Below are 15,299 nucleotides of genomic sequence, written 5' to 3'. Positions count from 1 at the left end.
AACTGGCCAATTTGGGAGAGAGAAGCCTTAGCTATTCTAAAAGCACTAGAGTGCTGGAGACACTTTCTGGAAGGAAGTGGAACACCGTTTGAGGTGTGGACTGATCATAGAAATTTACAGTATCTAAGATCCCCTCGTAAACTATCAGCGAAGCAAATTAGATGGGCCCAATATTTCAGCCGTTTTGATTTCAGACTCAGATTCTTCCAGGGGAAACATAACATACTCGCTGACGCTCTCTCTCGGATGCCTCAGCACGGGGGAGGAATTCAGGAATCTGAAGGGAGCCTATTCCTAGATAAGCAATGGGGCCTGGCAGTACTAACTCGAGCACAAGCGGCCAAAGAAAACAAACGTACTGCCATTTCCACGGGGGGAGGAGAAATATGGGAGGAAGAGTTGAAGCGAGCGTATGGAATGGACAAATGGTTACAAACTAACAAAGAAAAGGGAGAATTGTGTGGGGATTTGGTGTTTGTAAATAAGAAATTGTATATCCCTGAATGTTTAAGACGAGAAATGTTAAGGAAGTACCATGATAACAAAGGTGCGGGTCATCTAGGCCCCACCAGGACTATTAAACTGTTGGCCAGACAATGCTGGTGGCCCGGAATGAGGAAAGACGCCAGGGGGTACGTCACGCAGTGTGAATTATGTGCAGAGGGAAAAACACCACCGGGGAAGCCCCAGGGGCTATTGCAGAAGGTGGTGGAGCCCATGAGGCCATGGGAATGCGTAGCCATGGATTTTGTAGGCGAACTACCCCCCAGCAGAGGCCACAGATACATTTGGACAATATTGGACCTATTCTCAAAACAGGCACACTTTGTGGCCCTGCCAAAACTCCCTTCAGCTGAAAAACTTGCTGATTTGTATGTGAAGCATGTATATCGCCTACATGGGTGTCCCGACAAAATAATTAGCGACCGGGGAGTCCAATTTACTGCAAAATTTTGGGGAAAATTCTTACAGCTGTTAGGAGCAGAAAGGAACCTGAGCTCGGCCTTTCATCCCGCGACCAACGGGGGGGTCGAACGTACCCAACAGACACTGTGCCAATTTTTAAGGATGTACACCAATTATAGACAGGATGATTGGGCGGACCTTCTACCGTTTGCTGAGATGGCTTTTAACGGGGCCGTACATTCGGCCACAGGTCGTGCCCCATTCGAAATAGTATACGGACAGGAGGTGGCACCTTTCCCCAGGCTACCCGAGTGGAAGGAAGGGGAGGGCCAGACCGACGAGGAATGGCCGGCCAAAATCAAGCAAGGGTGGCAAACCGTGGTAGAGGCATTGCGGGAAACACAAAAGAAGTACAAGCTCTTTGCGGATCGTAGGCGCCGAGAGGGGGACAAATTGGGCGAAGGAGATCTGGTTTGGCTGAGCACAAAAAACCTAAAATTGGGATTCCCATCCAAGAAATTGGCTCCACGCTATATAGGACCATTCAGGGTAGCAAAAAGAATAAACGAAGTGACCTATGAGCTGAGGCTACCCAAGGACCTAGGAAAGATACACCCGGTATTCCATTGCAGCCTGTTAAAAAAGTATAAAGGAACTCTGGACGGCGGAGAACAATAGTTGTGTTTAATCTTTTCCTTCCAGGATGAAGGGGAGGAGGACGCCATGTCAGAACCCTGCTACTAGAGCCTGGATGTGGCTCTGAGTTTCAGGGTCACTGACATTGATAAGACACCTGCGGCTCAGGACTTGGAGAAGAAACGGCTGCTGGACTTGGCGGGGAATTTGCGCGGGGTTTTACTGAGCGGGAAGAGACTGTTCAAATGAGGGGGAGGGTATATAAAGGAGGGTTGGCCGTAGTATCCCATTCTTGGCTTTTCTGATGTTCATGTTTCCTACAGTAAAAGTTTCTGGTGATATCACAGAGAGTCTTGTGTGTTCATTCAGGAGCGGCTGTGGTGAGCTGACACTATTATACATGGAGTATGTAATTAGCCCAAAGCTGCCATTTCTGCTGTTATAGCAAGGATGCTTAGGCTCAATAAAAATTAAATACCAGTGTGGGCAAGCCATCTGCGAGCAACATACATAAATTAATAAAATTACTACTGTCTATTACTTTGCATTACAAAATCTGGGACACAACTTGAAAGTAGGAAGCTGCTGAGTTGGCAATTAACATAGTCAAATTAATTTTAGAGGAGCAGCATTGTTAGTCCATTATAGTAAAAACAACATTTCAAGCCGAGACAGACCTGTCATCTACCTGGCTCAGTATTGTCCACCTGACTGGCAGTTTCAGATTTTAGGGTTTTGGAAATAGCTCCTTCCTAGACCTACCTGGGGATGCTGGGACTTGAAACTAATATTTTCTATGTGCAAAGCATGCACGCAACCATTAAAGAAATAAAGGGTTCTGCAAATTGACTTATGTATTGTGGTACACAGTTTCAAGTGGACCATATTTCTTCAATAGTAAGATGCCACTGATTGTAATTTCACTACCACCACTACCAACAACAACAAAAATACATAAGATATGCCTGTGATTCTAAAACGTACTCCATTTTAGAGATGTTTATATAGAAAAATATGTCTTAGAATTACAGAAATACAGTACCTTTTTATAGGTAAGACCCTGATTCACAGAATAATGGAGTAGAGAATGTGAGAGTGCTAAATATATATGCACACAGAGATCCAATGGGGAAGGACACATTCTAATAAATTGCTATATCCTAATTAAGTCAATGAAGCTAATAAAATCCAGTTATTGAGACAACCAAAGACATTGTTTATATGCAGAGGTGGATAACATGACTTGTAGCTATGGCCTGTGATAGTTCTGCCCCTTCAATTGCACTGAAGCAGGATATACAGATAGCTTTCATGATGAGACTCTGTTTTGTATCCACACTCCCCAATCTTTCCCAATCAGAAAGGGATGATTATTCGGATACAGCTGGTACACACACATACTTGAAGAGAGACCTCACATAAGATTACCACCCAAATTCCCTCACTTGTTAACCATTCCTCATTCTTTAATTTTTATGGTCATTATTACCACTTACTGCAAGAACACAGTCTTCAAACAAATGCATGCAGAGATTCCCAAGAGGACTTTTGGCTAAATACAGGGCACCAAGGATGTTGGGAGACGGAGCTTTTATACATACTCATGTTCCGTCTCTATTTTTAGCTCCTCTGTAAATGGAGCCCACCTGCATTGGAGTCATTACTCCTGAGCTGGGGATTTACATCACTCCTAGACAAAAGTGTAGGCTGTAGGTAGGATGGATACTCTCATTACTGCTTCATCTCCTCCAATTGGTGAATCACCTAGAGAACTAATTTTCATTCATATCTTTGTTGGCTGTGACAACAATTTCAAACAAGGGCATGATTCAGCTAAATTCAGATACTTGAAATTCCTAATCATTTCAATATAATTTCAGTCTAACTGAAATTTGTGGGCCATCAATAGTTTTATATTTTGGTAAATTGTACTTCAGAATTTCTCCTGTAATTTGGAACGTTATACTAGTTTTTCCAGGAACAACCAATAACGTATATATACATGATATTCATGAGCAACAGGTTTATTTCTGGAAACCCGTTATGTTACATGTTTTCAGAATATCCACAAAACTATGAAGTCATTTTGAGAGACACCACTTATATGTAACTATTAAAAATTCATCAAATCAGTCTTTTCCAACCTGATACCTTCCCGTGTATTGAACCTGGACTTCAAAAACTCAACAAATAGAAAAAGCCATGTTAGTTGTAGTTCGATGAGAGTCCTAGTCTAACAGATCTAGGAGCTGAATTGTTTCTTGCTCAGGTAGTTTCTCACCCAAAAAGGCACCACGTGCTTATTTATCAGCAGATGATGTGGACTCTTTGTTTTTCTATTAAGCTGGTGAAATATATGATAGTTTAGCATTCGTTTCAGAGTAAAAATTGCCCTTTGTCAAACAATAAGATTACTGTAAATGTAAAAAGAGATTTAGGCAAAAGATCATACATCAGACATAAAATATGTCTCCAAAATCACCCATTGCCTTCAATTTAATAAGGCTATTAAATTGATGGTGTTCTCAATAGTTCATTTTTTTCAGGATATTATTGACAGGTTGTAAGCCCCTTATAATTAGTGTTTTCCCTTTCCTTCAAATGTCATCTCAGTTCCAATTTCTCCCGTGACATTATCACCCTCTCATCAAAGTCAACAGAATAGAGACCATAGAAAGGTTTGCTGCTATTTCTAGTACCACAAATTTCATACCTCAAACACCACACAATCTCTGGATTATTCCTTACCTTTCTGAGAAGAAAGCAAATTCTCTCAATGTTCCTCAACCGTTCTCTCTGTAAACATGGAGGGAGGGGAAGTAGAATGGACAGAAAATGTACAAGTTGTGAAATTGTAAATTAAGCAAAGTACAAGTTGAGTATCCTCTAACGGGAAATCTGAAATGTTCCAAATCCAAACTTTTCTACATGGGTGGTTGAGCTTGTGACACTTTTGCTTCAATGGATGCAAACTTTGTTTCATTCAGAAAATTATTAAAAATATTTGTATAAAATTGTTTTCAGGCTAAATGTAGGAGCCCTGATGGCGTAGTGGGTTAAAGCCTTGTGACTTGAAGGTTGGGTTGCTGACTTGAAGGCTCGAATCCAACCCGGGAAGAGCGCGGATGAGCTCCCTCTATCAACTCCAGCTCCATGTGGAGACATGAGAGAAGCCTCCCACAAGGATGGTAAAAACATCAAAACATCCAGGCATCCACTGGGCAACGTCCTTGCAGACGGCCAATTCTCTCACACCAGAAGCAATTTGCAGTTTCTCACACTGCTCCTGACGCAAAAAAAAGGCTAAATGTATAAGATGCATATGAAACATTAATGCATTTTTGTTTAGACTTGGGTCCCGTCACCAAGATATTTCTTTATACCAGGCATGCACAATCAGACATGGGACTCAGGCTCCCAGAAGCCTTTAGCCAGCTTGTCTAATGGTCCAAAATACCTGGAGAGCTACAAGTTGTATAGGCCTGCTTTATGCATAAACAATTGTTCCAAAATCTACAAAAAGTCTAAAATCCGAAATACTTCTGACTTCAAGCATTTTGGATACAAAATACTCAATCTATATTTCTGGAAAAGAATGAACTCTAATGGCTATAACCAACTTCATCAGAGTTTCATTACGAATGAAACAATAGCAATAACATCTCATCTGTCATCACTGCTTCCTGATTTAGTAATGCATTAGCCATGGCCACATTATACATAGTAAAGGTAAAGGTTTTCCCCAACATCAAGTCCAGTTGTGTCTGACTCGGGGGTGTAGTGCTCATCTCCATTTCTAAGCCAAAGAGCTGGTGTTGTCTGTAGACACCTCCTAGGTCATGTGACCAACATGACTGCGTGGAATGCCGCTGCCTTCCCGATGGAGTGGTACCTATTGATCTACCCACATTTGCATGTTTTCCAACTGCTAAGTTGGCAGGTATATATAGCATGGGGAAATTCAATAAAATCAAAGGAGATTCGCCCACAAATGTAGTTGATTCAACAACTTTATTTACCGTGCAATTCTGTGGCCAACTGTAAAGTGATACGAATTATAAAAATTGTCTCCTGACTTCAAGAAGGGGACTCTATGGATCAAGATCAGAGATGGGCAAAGTTTGGCCTACAGCCTACATGTAGATGGAATTGTGGCCAGTAATGTATTCAGTTGCTGGTTCTTTTCCAGGAGAGTTGCCAGGCAGTATTAGGCCTGACAATTTTACATAAATGCATTACATAGTTTTAGAAATGATTTTGGAACAATAAATATATGACCACCTTATCTTAAACATTTTATTAATCATGGGGGGGGGGGGGGGAATCTACAATCCTTTAAAAAGGTTTCAGAAAAGAACAGGGAAAAAATAACTTTGCCCTGAATAATCACTACCTTTTTCTTCTAGACCTTCACACCTTTAGTTATGTCATTTAGTCAATGTCATTTCTTCCTTGTCAAAAAGGAAAAAAAACAAAATTCTAAGTGCAGCAGCCAATTCTGCGGACTTAATTTCAGTCACTACTATGGTTAGAGGCTCAACACGCCTGTCTTAGCCTCAGGTTCTATTTAGGTAAACACATTTTTGAGCCTTTCACTCATGGAATATATCAAAGACTACATTGGAAACAACCATCCAGTTTGTAAGCAAGTGTAATATTATTTTCTACAGCAATCTTCCTCTCACACTGCAACATTTCTATCTACTTTACCCAGACAAGACAGTACAAGAATACCAAAAGTATCATTCTTGGTGGTCAGCAAGCAGCCTAGTAGAATTACTGTACACTCTTTTCTACAAAGCTTGAAATCTTTAAAGTGGAAAAGGTAAGTGGGTGGTTAAAGCCAGGCACCAAGGGAATATGAATCTTGCATTGCTGTTTGCAAATGGTACAGCAATTATCACAGATTATCAAAATTAAAAACAGCAAGGTCTACAATCACTGCTGCCGTCACAGGTTTCTGCAGTGCAAATGCGGGGAAAATTGCCTTAAAAGAGTTTGCTGTGGGTTTTTACAGCACACCTTTGGAGCAGATATAACATAAAAGAGAATCATATGAAGACCATAACTCTGAATGGAACTTCCATATTTATTTCTGGCAAGAGTTCTCTGCAAGCCCCCTTCTCCTGAAGGAAAGTACATGCAGCTCAGTGCACTTTGCCTCTTTGCATCTAAAATATCACAACCTGACATATGTGGCAGCCACTGCCAAACATACAGGTTGAGAACAATTTATGAAGTGTTCTGTATTTCAGATTTCTTTTTCTGATTGCAGAATACGTGTATTTGGTACCAAAGTCTAAACATAAAATGCATTTGTATTTCATATACATTGATATGTTTAAAACCAGAAGTAAATACATCAGATTTGCTACTGTAGTGGACTTCGCTCTGTGAACTTGCTTACTTATCAGGATTTCTGGCATTTTAAAACTATCTTTGGGCCATTAGTTTACTTTGATATATGCAATCATACATACCTATTTTCCATTGAAAGATTACAATTTCTATCACAATTTGGTTATTTTATGATATACAGGAACTTACCGCATGTGCAGGATTGCATTGGTCTATGGGACTCTTGAAATCCGTCTTTAACTCATCAAAGGCAATTATCTATAAGAGAAATGTTGAAATCATATTAATAGTATAAACTTTTTTCTTTCACAATAAGTAGCAGAGTTTCTTGGTAATAAGATAATGTATCCTTTCAGCTTTATTAGCATCGTTTTCTTTCACGGCACTTTATATTGGTGTAGTCTGGATGAATTCCATTCATATAGTGTAAACTCAGTCTAAAAAATTCAAGATGAGCAGTTACTCCAGACTCTGTATTGAAATTATGAGTACAGTAGTCCCTTTTTCCAGAACCCAGTATGTTTTTTCTATCATATCCAAAGTGACTTGAGAACATACTGAAAGTCACTTCTGGTGTGAGAGAATTGGCCATCTACAGAAACAGGGGATGCCCGGATGTGTTACCATCCTGCTGGGAGGCTTCTCTCATGTCCCCGCAAGTTAGAGCTGACAGACAGGAGCTCACCATGTCTGGCGGATTCGAACCGACAAACTTCAAGTCAGCAACACAATCTTCAGGTCAGCAGTTTATCCCATTGTGCCACTGCGGCTCCCAGTCCAATATATGTATCCTACAGACTGGGAAATGCAGCTGTCTTCAGAAGAGTTGAAAAATAAAACATGCCTTTAGGATGTTTAGACTATGCGAGGGTAGGACAGGACAGCCTCCATTGGTACCACTAGATCTTCCTCCAAGGATTACTAGCAACTAAGAATGTGAAATCATCATTTTAACCCTAAAAAATTGGGAGATTTAGTATACCTTAGTCTTGGTCTGCCTACTGCCTTCCTATGGTATGTTTTGCAAAAACTGAATACATATGCAAACACTGAATACATATATGAGCTTAACATCATATTCACTTTGGCCTTTACTCATAATTTTTGTTCAAGCAGGTATTTTGCTCTGTGGCTCAGATTTCTATTCTATTTGCCATAAATGCTACAAATTTGCTGTAAATGCTAATCTCTGCGATTTTTCAACAGTTTACTGTTGGAAGATCCCATTGCTGGTTTGAATCTCCTTTGTGGAGAGAAAAAGCGAAGTATACATAATAATAATAATAATAATAATAATAATAATAATAATAATAATAATAATAATAACAACAACAACAACAACAACAACAACAACAATGTCTTTCTTATATTGATTTTGTTATGTTTCCTACAAATTCTTTCCCCCATTTTCTTCTCATACTCATGAAACCTAAAAAAAGTCTTCAAAATGTTTGCAAAGATGCAAAACTCTTCCATTTAACAACACATTGCCTGTTGAATTACTTGTAAAAGATTACAAATTCTGAATCACTAGAATTTGTTTTATGACTAACATTTTATGGGACCACACACAATGACGTCTTGCTCTTGTAAGGTGGTATTAAAAAGTGATTTACTTGAGGCATCACATTTTATGAAGCCCTAAATCCCTTGTTATTAAACTATTTCATAAATGAGAACCATAATACTATGTAAATCCAGTTTGGCTATCTTGGGATACAGGTATACCTCAGCTAATGAAGCAAATGTGTTCCTGAGTGTTACTTCTTTAACAGAATCTTAATACCAGATATATAAATAATTTGGAAAGAATATGGATAAATTTCTACACCACAAAAAAAGACAACAATCAACAAATTTTATTCAAAAGTAACAGTATGTACATATGAAAGCCACATCAGGTAAGCCTTGCATTTGAATCTTCTAGAGATTACTTGAAAGCTTCTTTCCAAGCCTGTCCAAGATTTTTAAAAATCCTACAGTTAATGACTTGAGGGTTGCTTTTTGATCTTGTTAAAATTCCCATATTCCAAATTTTACCAAATGTGGACAGGGATGGAAGAACCGAATACACAATTATCAAATTTGCTAGGATTTGCTCAGGATGGGACCAACCTACTAACAATCATAGCATGAATCTTACATTTTGCTACATCTAGGTTTGCTACTTTATGGTTTGCCAGAAAACAGCATGGGGCTTTTCCTGTCCCTATACATATCTAGTTATCAATGAATTCTAAAACAAAAAATGACCTTGGAGGACCTGAATGAACACATCCTGTCTTATTTAATGTGTGTTAAGTGCTGTGCAGAATCTCCACTGTCAATTCCAATTCTCATGTATTTTGTTAAGCAAATGCATTAGCAATGCTCTAATATGCTGAACTGTGAATAGTATTTCAACTAAAGCAACCTCAATTTCATAATATCTTTGACAATATAATTAATGAAAGAGATTATTTGGGATGTATTAACAGATCTTCAATAAGAAATTGTGCTGTGGGAATCATTGCCGACATTGTTTCAGAGCCATCAGAGCATAGTAATGCCATCAAATCCCTAAGCTAGCAATCACTTCTATCAATAATTATGAAAAGCCAATTATCAGCAGCCCTAAAGAACTTCAGTGAGAAATGACCACTGCTTAGACATTTTGTGATATTAATTTGTTTTAATTCCAGCACTATGGTCAAGACATCTTCACCAATATGTTGCTTGAAACAAATACACAAAGACACACCAGAAATCAGCTTTCACGCTACTTTCTCTTTATTAATATTCTTACTGTCTTTGTACTGCCCTCGGGAGAGTTTACCAGAATTCAGACCTAGAAATATTCCTGCTCTACAGATTCTAAATGCAGGCTGACTACATTCCCGACGCTAAATGTATGCTGAATATATTCTAACCAAACTTGGAAAATAGGACACTAATTAGTCTTTCTCCAGAGACTTGCTGCATTAGGAAAACAATGTGCATGATCCTGCAGAAGGAAATTATTAGTTCAGTTGACCAAGACTGACATCTAGTCTTGGCTTTTTTGGCTTCAACAAGGATAAATGAAAAGTACAACATCAAGGCAGGAGAAATGGAATCCACATATCCAGGATGGGTGACACCTAGCTTTTGTGGGAAAAAATCTAAGGGTTTTAGTAGACTGCAAGCTAAAAATGAGTCAACAACTTACCTGACCGAACGTATCTCCCACTATGACCCACCGCATAATTGAAGATCTTTGGGGGAGGCCCTGCTCTTGATCCCGCCAGTCTCACAGGTATGGCTGGCAGGGACGAGAGACAGGGCTTTTTCAGTGGTGACCCCCCGCCTATGAAACACCCTCCCAAATGAAATCAGACAGGCTCCCTCTCTCCTATCTTTTCATAAAAGAGTGAAAACTTGGTTGTGGGACCATGCTTTTGAATGATAGAAGCAGCATCAACCACAACTTTAATGATCTAAGATATAGTGACAGACCCGGATCGGACTTGGAATGCGCCTGAATGTATATTTATATGAATGTTTTAATGTAATTAATTTAAATTGTAATTAATTTTAACTGGAATTGTTTTATACATGTGTTTTATATTTGTAAGCTGCCCTGAGTCCCCCTTTGGGCGTGAGAAGGGTGGGGTAGAAATGTTATAATAATAAATATGGTAGCCAAAAATGTCAATGCAACATTATCTCAACAGGAATACAGTTCAGATTGCGAGAACTAACAGTACTTCTCTATAGTAACAGTCCTGTGCCCCTAATCCCAGCAAATTTGGGGAGCTGACTCTAATGCTCCATCCTCTACTGGAGGAAAAGACTACAGAATAAAAGTCAGAGATAAACGAAAGGGCAGAGGGAAATGGAAATAGAAAGAACATTGAATCCCCACCACGAAATAAACAGACCAGACACAAGATGTGGAGAAATAAATGGGCAATTTACTGACCTATTTAGAAAACTGGTAATTGGCTAAGTAACTAGTTGTAACTAGTTGTGGGGGAGGCACTGAGACATAGGTAATGGTGTGAGGCGAGACTATCTGCCAAGCCAACCACTGGGTGAAACACCTGATCCAGGGGGCACTCCACATTAATGGTTTGCTATCCCGGCCGGTCATTATTGGAAGGCCATCCCTGGGAACTTCCCCCCTCTGGGCCATAAAGTCCCATAGGAGAGAGTCAAACTCCCCAAGGTAAGCTGTAAAGGAGATATTTAGGCGAACCTCCTAAGCCATAGAACCTATAGAGTTAGACCCAAAGTCCCTCTTCACCCAAAAGGAGGGGGTGCCAAGGTGTATGCCAATCCAAGCTTTCCTCCCACTTCCTGCCACAAAAAGGCTCAGGTGTCTGCCTAGTGTCTTTTTCCCATCACCACTTCCAATGCAACTTACAGGCCTTTTCTAAGATCCGCCAGGAATATGTCATTCCCTTCCCTGATAGATGCACCACATCTGATCTGTAAAGCTCTGGCTTATGGAAAACAGTGTCTGGATGGTGGAGGTACTGGCCCACCAATTTCACCACACCCTTTTTTAGTTGATAAAAAGAGCATTGGGATGATAGGACTATGGGATTTCTAACCAAAGGAAAACTGGTACTTATCTAGTACATTTTTTTTTTTGCATTTCACATTTCCCCTTCATGTGCAATAACTTTTCATATAAACTTTAACCATCAGTTGTGACCATATTGACCGTATTCTGAAAAGGACTTCCATATGCTCAGGTTTATTCAAAGCAAATGTCTGCCCATGCAAAAAGGATATTAGATTATACATCCTTGTGCCTCTTTCAGTAAAATTACAATTCTTAAGATGTTTAGATATACCCATTCCTCCAGACAGTGACAGCTTGAATACAGAAGTATTAGGATGAGCAAGAGATTGCATTCTTTTCAATAGACATTGGACTGAAAATTGCTCGAATTGAATAAGTGGAATCAGCTGAGGATCTGTGTTACAGGGATTTGTGGTTTCTGTTTTGTGAGGAAAATACCATTGCATTAAATGTCTGATGTTATTATTCAGTTCATAGTTTCTGAATACAATATAATTGGCTTTGCTACTCTTGTCCAGTTTGATCAATATGATTTCACATGAACACATTAACCCTTTTAAAACAAAGCAAAACAAAGAATGTTACAACTGAAAAGAAGAACTGAGGATGATTTAACTATGGGATTCTATGGCAAACTATATCTGAATATGGCTCACAGGAAAATAGAGCTGGAAGGGACAACAAGGGCCATCCTGCTATACAGGAATACACAATCCAGAAATATGGCCATCCAGCCTCCAAGGAAAGTTTTAAATCACTATCCAGGCTGGATTTTCCATTACTGAATAGTTCTTATCATCGGGAAGTTTAGGTGGAATCTTTTTCCTACAAGCTTGAATCCACTGCTCTGTGTTCTAGCCTCTGGAGCAACAGAAAACAAGCTCGCCAAAGAAAATCCTATAAAATTTGTGAGGTCACTCTAAATTGAGAGACAACTCGAGATCATCTAATTTACTGCCTTATAAAATATTTTTGGATAAAAGTATCTTTGTAACATGTACTTCAGGCATGAAACCAAAACTGGAGTGAAAGAACCATGTTTATCCAGTAAAGAGGCAGAAGATGTTCAGCATGACTCCATCAGAATTACTACAAAGAAGGACAGCTGGAAGGATGAAATATATTCCCTTTTAGGAGAGATTAGAGCATATGTAGCCATGCCAGTTCCATGTCCTGCAGAGACTGTCCACAAGGGTGCCAATTACTGCTGAACAGCATGGTGAGTATCTGTTCATTCTGAGTGAATTTGTCATTTAATGGCAGTGTAATCCATCTGGTGTTCCATGATAAAAGACTTTAGTCTATAGGACAAAGGTGGGGGTGAAGGCTCTATGCAACAGTAGAGCTAATTATGGTAAGATGTTGAGTTTAGCACTGAATAAATGTGAATAGTATTCATTTATTATATTTGGCACTTTTAGAGCATTTTCATAGATAGAATATGACTTGCCCTCAAAATACCTTGTATGTATTTAGCTGTGATAAATAAAAGATAGTTATTAGTGAATGAGCACAAGGGAAAGGTCGATGTTCTATGGTAAAGTGGCAAAGCCCAGATAAAATCCCAACAAATCCCTGAGCAAGGGTGGACATAAATCCAGCCCTCCAGATGTTGTTGGACTGCAGCCTCCAGTAGCACAAGGGTGCCTCTACATAGGCTGTACATCCCAGGGCTAATCCAGATTGAGGTACCTCCCAACCACTGCAATGGCAAGAAGATGTCCACATGGCCAGACACTATGCCAGCAGGAGATAATCCACATGATCCAATGGCACCGAACCTGATTTGGCACCACTGGACAGCCACCCTTATTATTGCCATCCCGATGCCATCATAGCAGCAATATGGAGTACGAAATTGCTCTTGGTCATTGTCTGTTGCCAACTCCAATGCTTGCTAAAGCACCAGCGAGATGTGACTTCATCAAACATGCCACCGGATTGTGGTGATTCTGGCAGTGCCTGTTCTGAGGCATGGGGAACCCGTCGGCTCATATCCCGCATCATCCGACTCACTCAAGTCCCCATCCCACGACGGAAAGCATCTGCTGCCCAGCTTCCCCATTGATCCAAGGCAACCCGGGAGGCATGCGCTGGTTGGCCTTTGTCAGAAATAGTAAAAATTAACTAGGTACTTTTAATTACAAAAATGTGAGTCAAGCACTGAAAGGTTTTAATAAGCTAGCATCTCCTTGAGGAGAGTGAGTAGGCCAAAGCTTATTGGAATTAGTGGGCCATCCTGAGGAGTGTTAGAACGCCTCAGTATGAAGAAGGCCTAGTGTGAGAAGCTTTGGTAAGAGAAGCCCCAGGTTGAAGTGAACTTTATTTGTGTTATGGAAACTGCTTTTGTAAATAATGCAAACATATTATTTTGCTATAAAGAAAATCCCCCTAAGGAAGAGATAACATTGGTCTGTGTGTTTTTGTTCTTTTTATAACTTTTTGGCTACTGGTGCTGGGTCATGCAGCTGCTAATAAGCTACTCTGCTGTACATTTACAGGGAGGGTCTTTTGTTAATAAGCCCACTCACCCAACAGCCTTCCCTTTTATGACGGAGACTCACCAGAAGTTGCAGTGTGTCACAGGATGGGAGCCGGCAGCCTCTGTTGTAAAATGATAGGTGAACCTATGCATGTCTTCGAAATCACCCCATCTGATGAGGTCGCTGGAGATGGGAGCGGGCAAGTGCCATCCAACCTCCATGCCACCCAAGTCCATGGAAAGTGAAATGGCTAGGTAAAAAGCAGCAGCCAATTTTGAATCAGAACCAACCCAACATTTTATATGTGGCCAACATAAATCGGACATTCCATTTTGTTCATGTGGCTGTGAGTGTTAAATAACAACAACAACAACAACAACAACAACAACAACAACAACAACAACTTTATTTTGGGGATTTGGGGCGGCTCACATGGGGACAAGCCCGATCAACATGGGTTAAAACACAATCAGCAAATTAAAAACATAATCTCCACATAAAACAACATCAACAACAGTTTAAAACCTAAGTAATAATAATTACTGGAAATTCAGAGGTTTAGAATTTGTGCATAGAACTCTGGGGAGGGCTTGTTTGATGGTGTCAGCATAAGTATGGTGGAGAGCCATATCAATAAAAACACTAAAGTCTATAGGACAAGGTCTGTGATAAAGTGCAGTAGCTGACAGTGAGAACAACTGGGCTGAGTATCTTGTGAAACTACTTACTCAAAGGCACACCGGCACATCCACGTTTTTAGGTCCTTACGAAAGATGGAGAGGGTGGGTGCCAGTCTAATCTCCCTGGGGAGGGAACTCCAGAGCCGAGGGGCCACCACTGAGAAGGCCCTCTTAAGTAGAAGTATATATAAGTTATCTAGTTTAACAAATAATAAAAGTAATGTAGCCTGTGTGATAGAAAGTAGGTTTCAAAGGCAAATAATATCTTCAGCTGAGGGGTTGGAAATCATGCCCTGTTCCCAGTCCTGCAATAAGCATACACACGTAAGACAGAGAAAAAGAAGTCAACACAGCAACCTGTTAAGACTCTCTTTTGGGAAATGGCTATGAAATATAATGATGAACACTTGCCTTAACCTTTATCATTATAAAGAAGATGGAACTACAGCAGGACCAGCCCAAGATATTTTGCTGCCTCATGGTCACAATTATTATTATTCCTGGTAGAAAAATGCAGCAAGATTTTCATATTCTGCCTGGAACAGCCCAGCAGCCCAATCTCTAGCACAAGAGATTAAAAAACAGCTACTCAGAAGTAAGCTACCACATTCATTCCACTTGAGGCTGCATGCTGAGGGGATGTTTAATACACAGTAATGTCTTTCCAGGCATCAAAGTCTCATCACT

The 15,299-nt window shown here is 40.0% G+C and overlaps 1 protein-coding gene across 2 annotated transcripts in view; it reads right to left on the bottom strand.

Annotated features, from left to right (window-relative positions):
• Positions 1 to 15,299, bottom strand: part of cnih3 (cornichon family AMPA receptor auxiliary protein 3) — a 106,022-nt gene that overhangs the window by 36,526 nt on the left and 54,197 nt on the right. For both annotated transcript variants that reach the window (XM_003216071.4, XM_062972572.1), the window contains exons 2-3: positions 7,090 to 7,158; positions 4,291 to 4,338 (exon numbers count right to left, since the gene is read on the bottom strand). In XM_003216071.4, the coding sequence (XP_003216119.1) occupies positions 4,291 to 4,338; positions 7,090 to 7,158 (117 nt within the window). The remainder of the gene's footprint in view (positions 1 to 4,290; positions 4,339 to 7,089; positions 7,159 to 15,299) is intronic.

This window comes from Anolis carolinensis, chromosome 1 (assembly GCF_035594765.1).
Source record: "Anolis carolinensis isolate JA03-04 chromosome 1, rAnoCar3.1.pri, whole genome shotgun sequence".
In the NCBI taxonomy this organism is placed as follows: Eukaryota; Metazoa; Chordata; class Lepidosauria; order Squamata; family Dactyloidae; genus Anolis; species Anolis carolinensis.
This window is presented reverse-complemented; position numbering and strand designations above follow the sequence as displayed.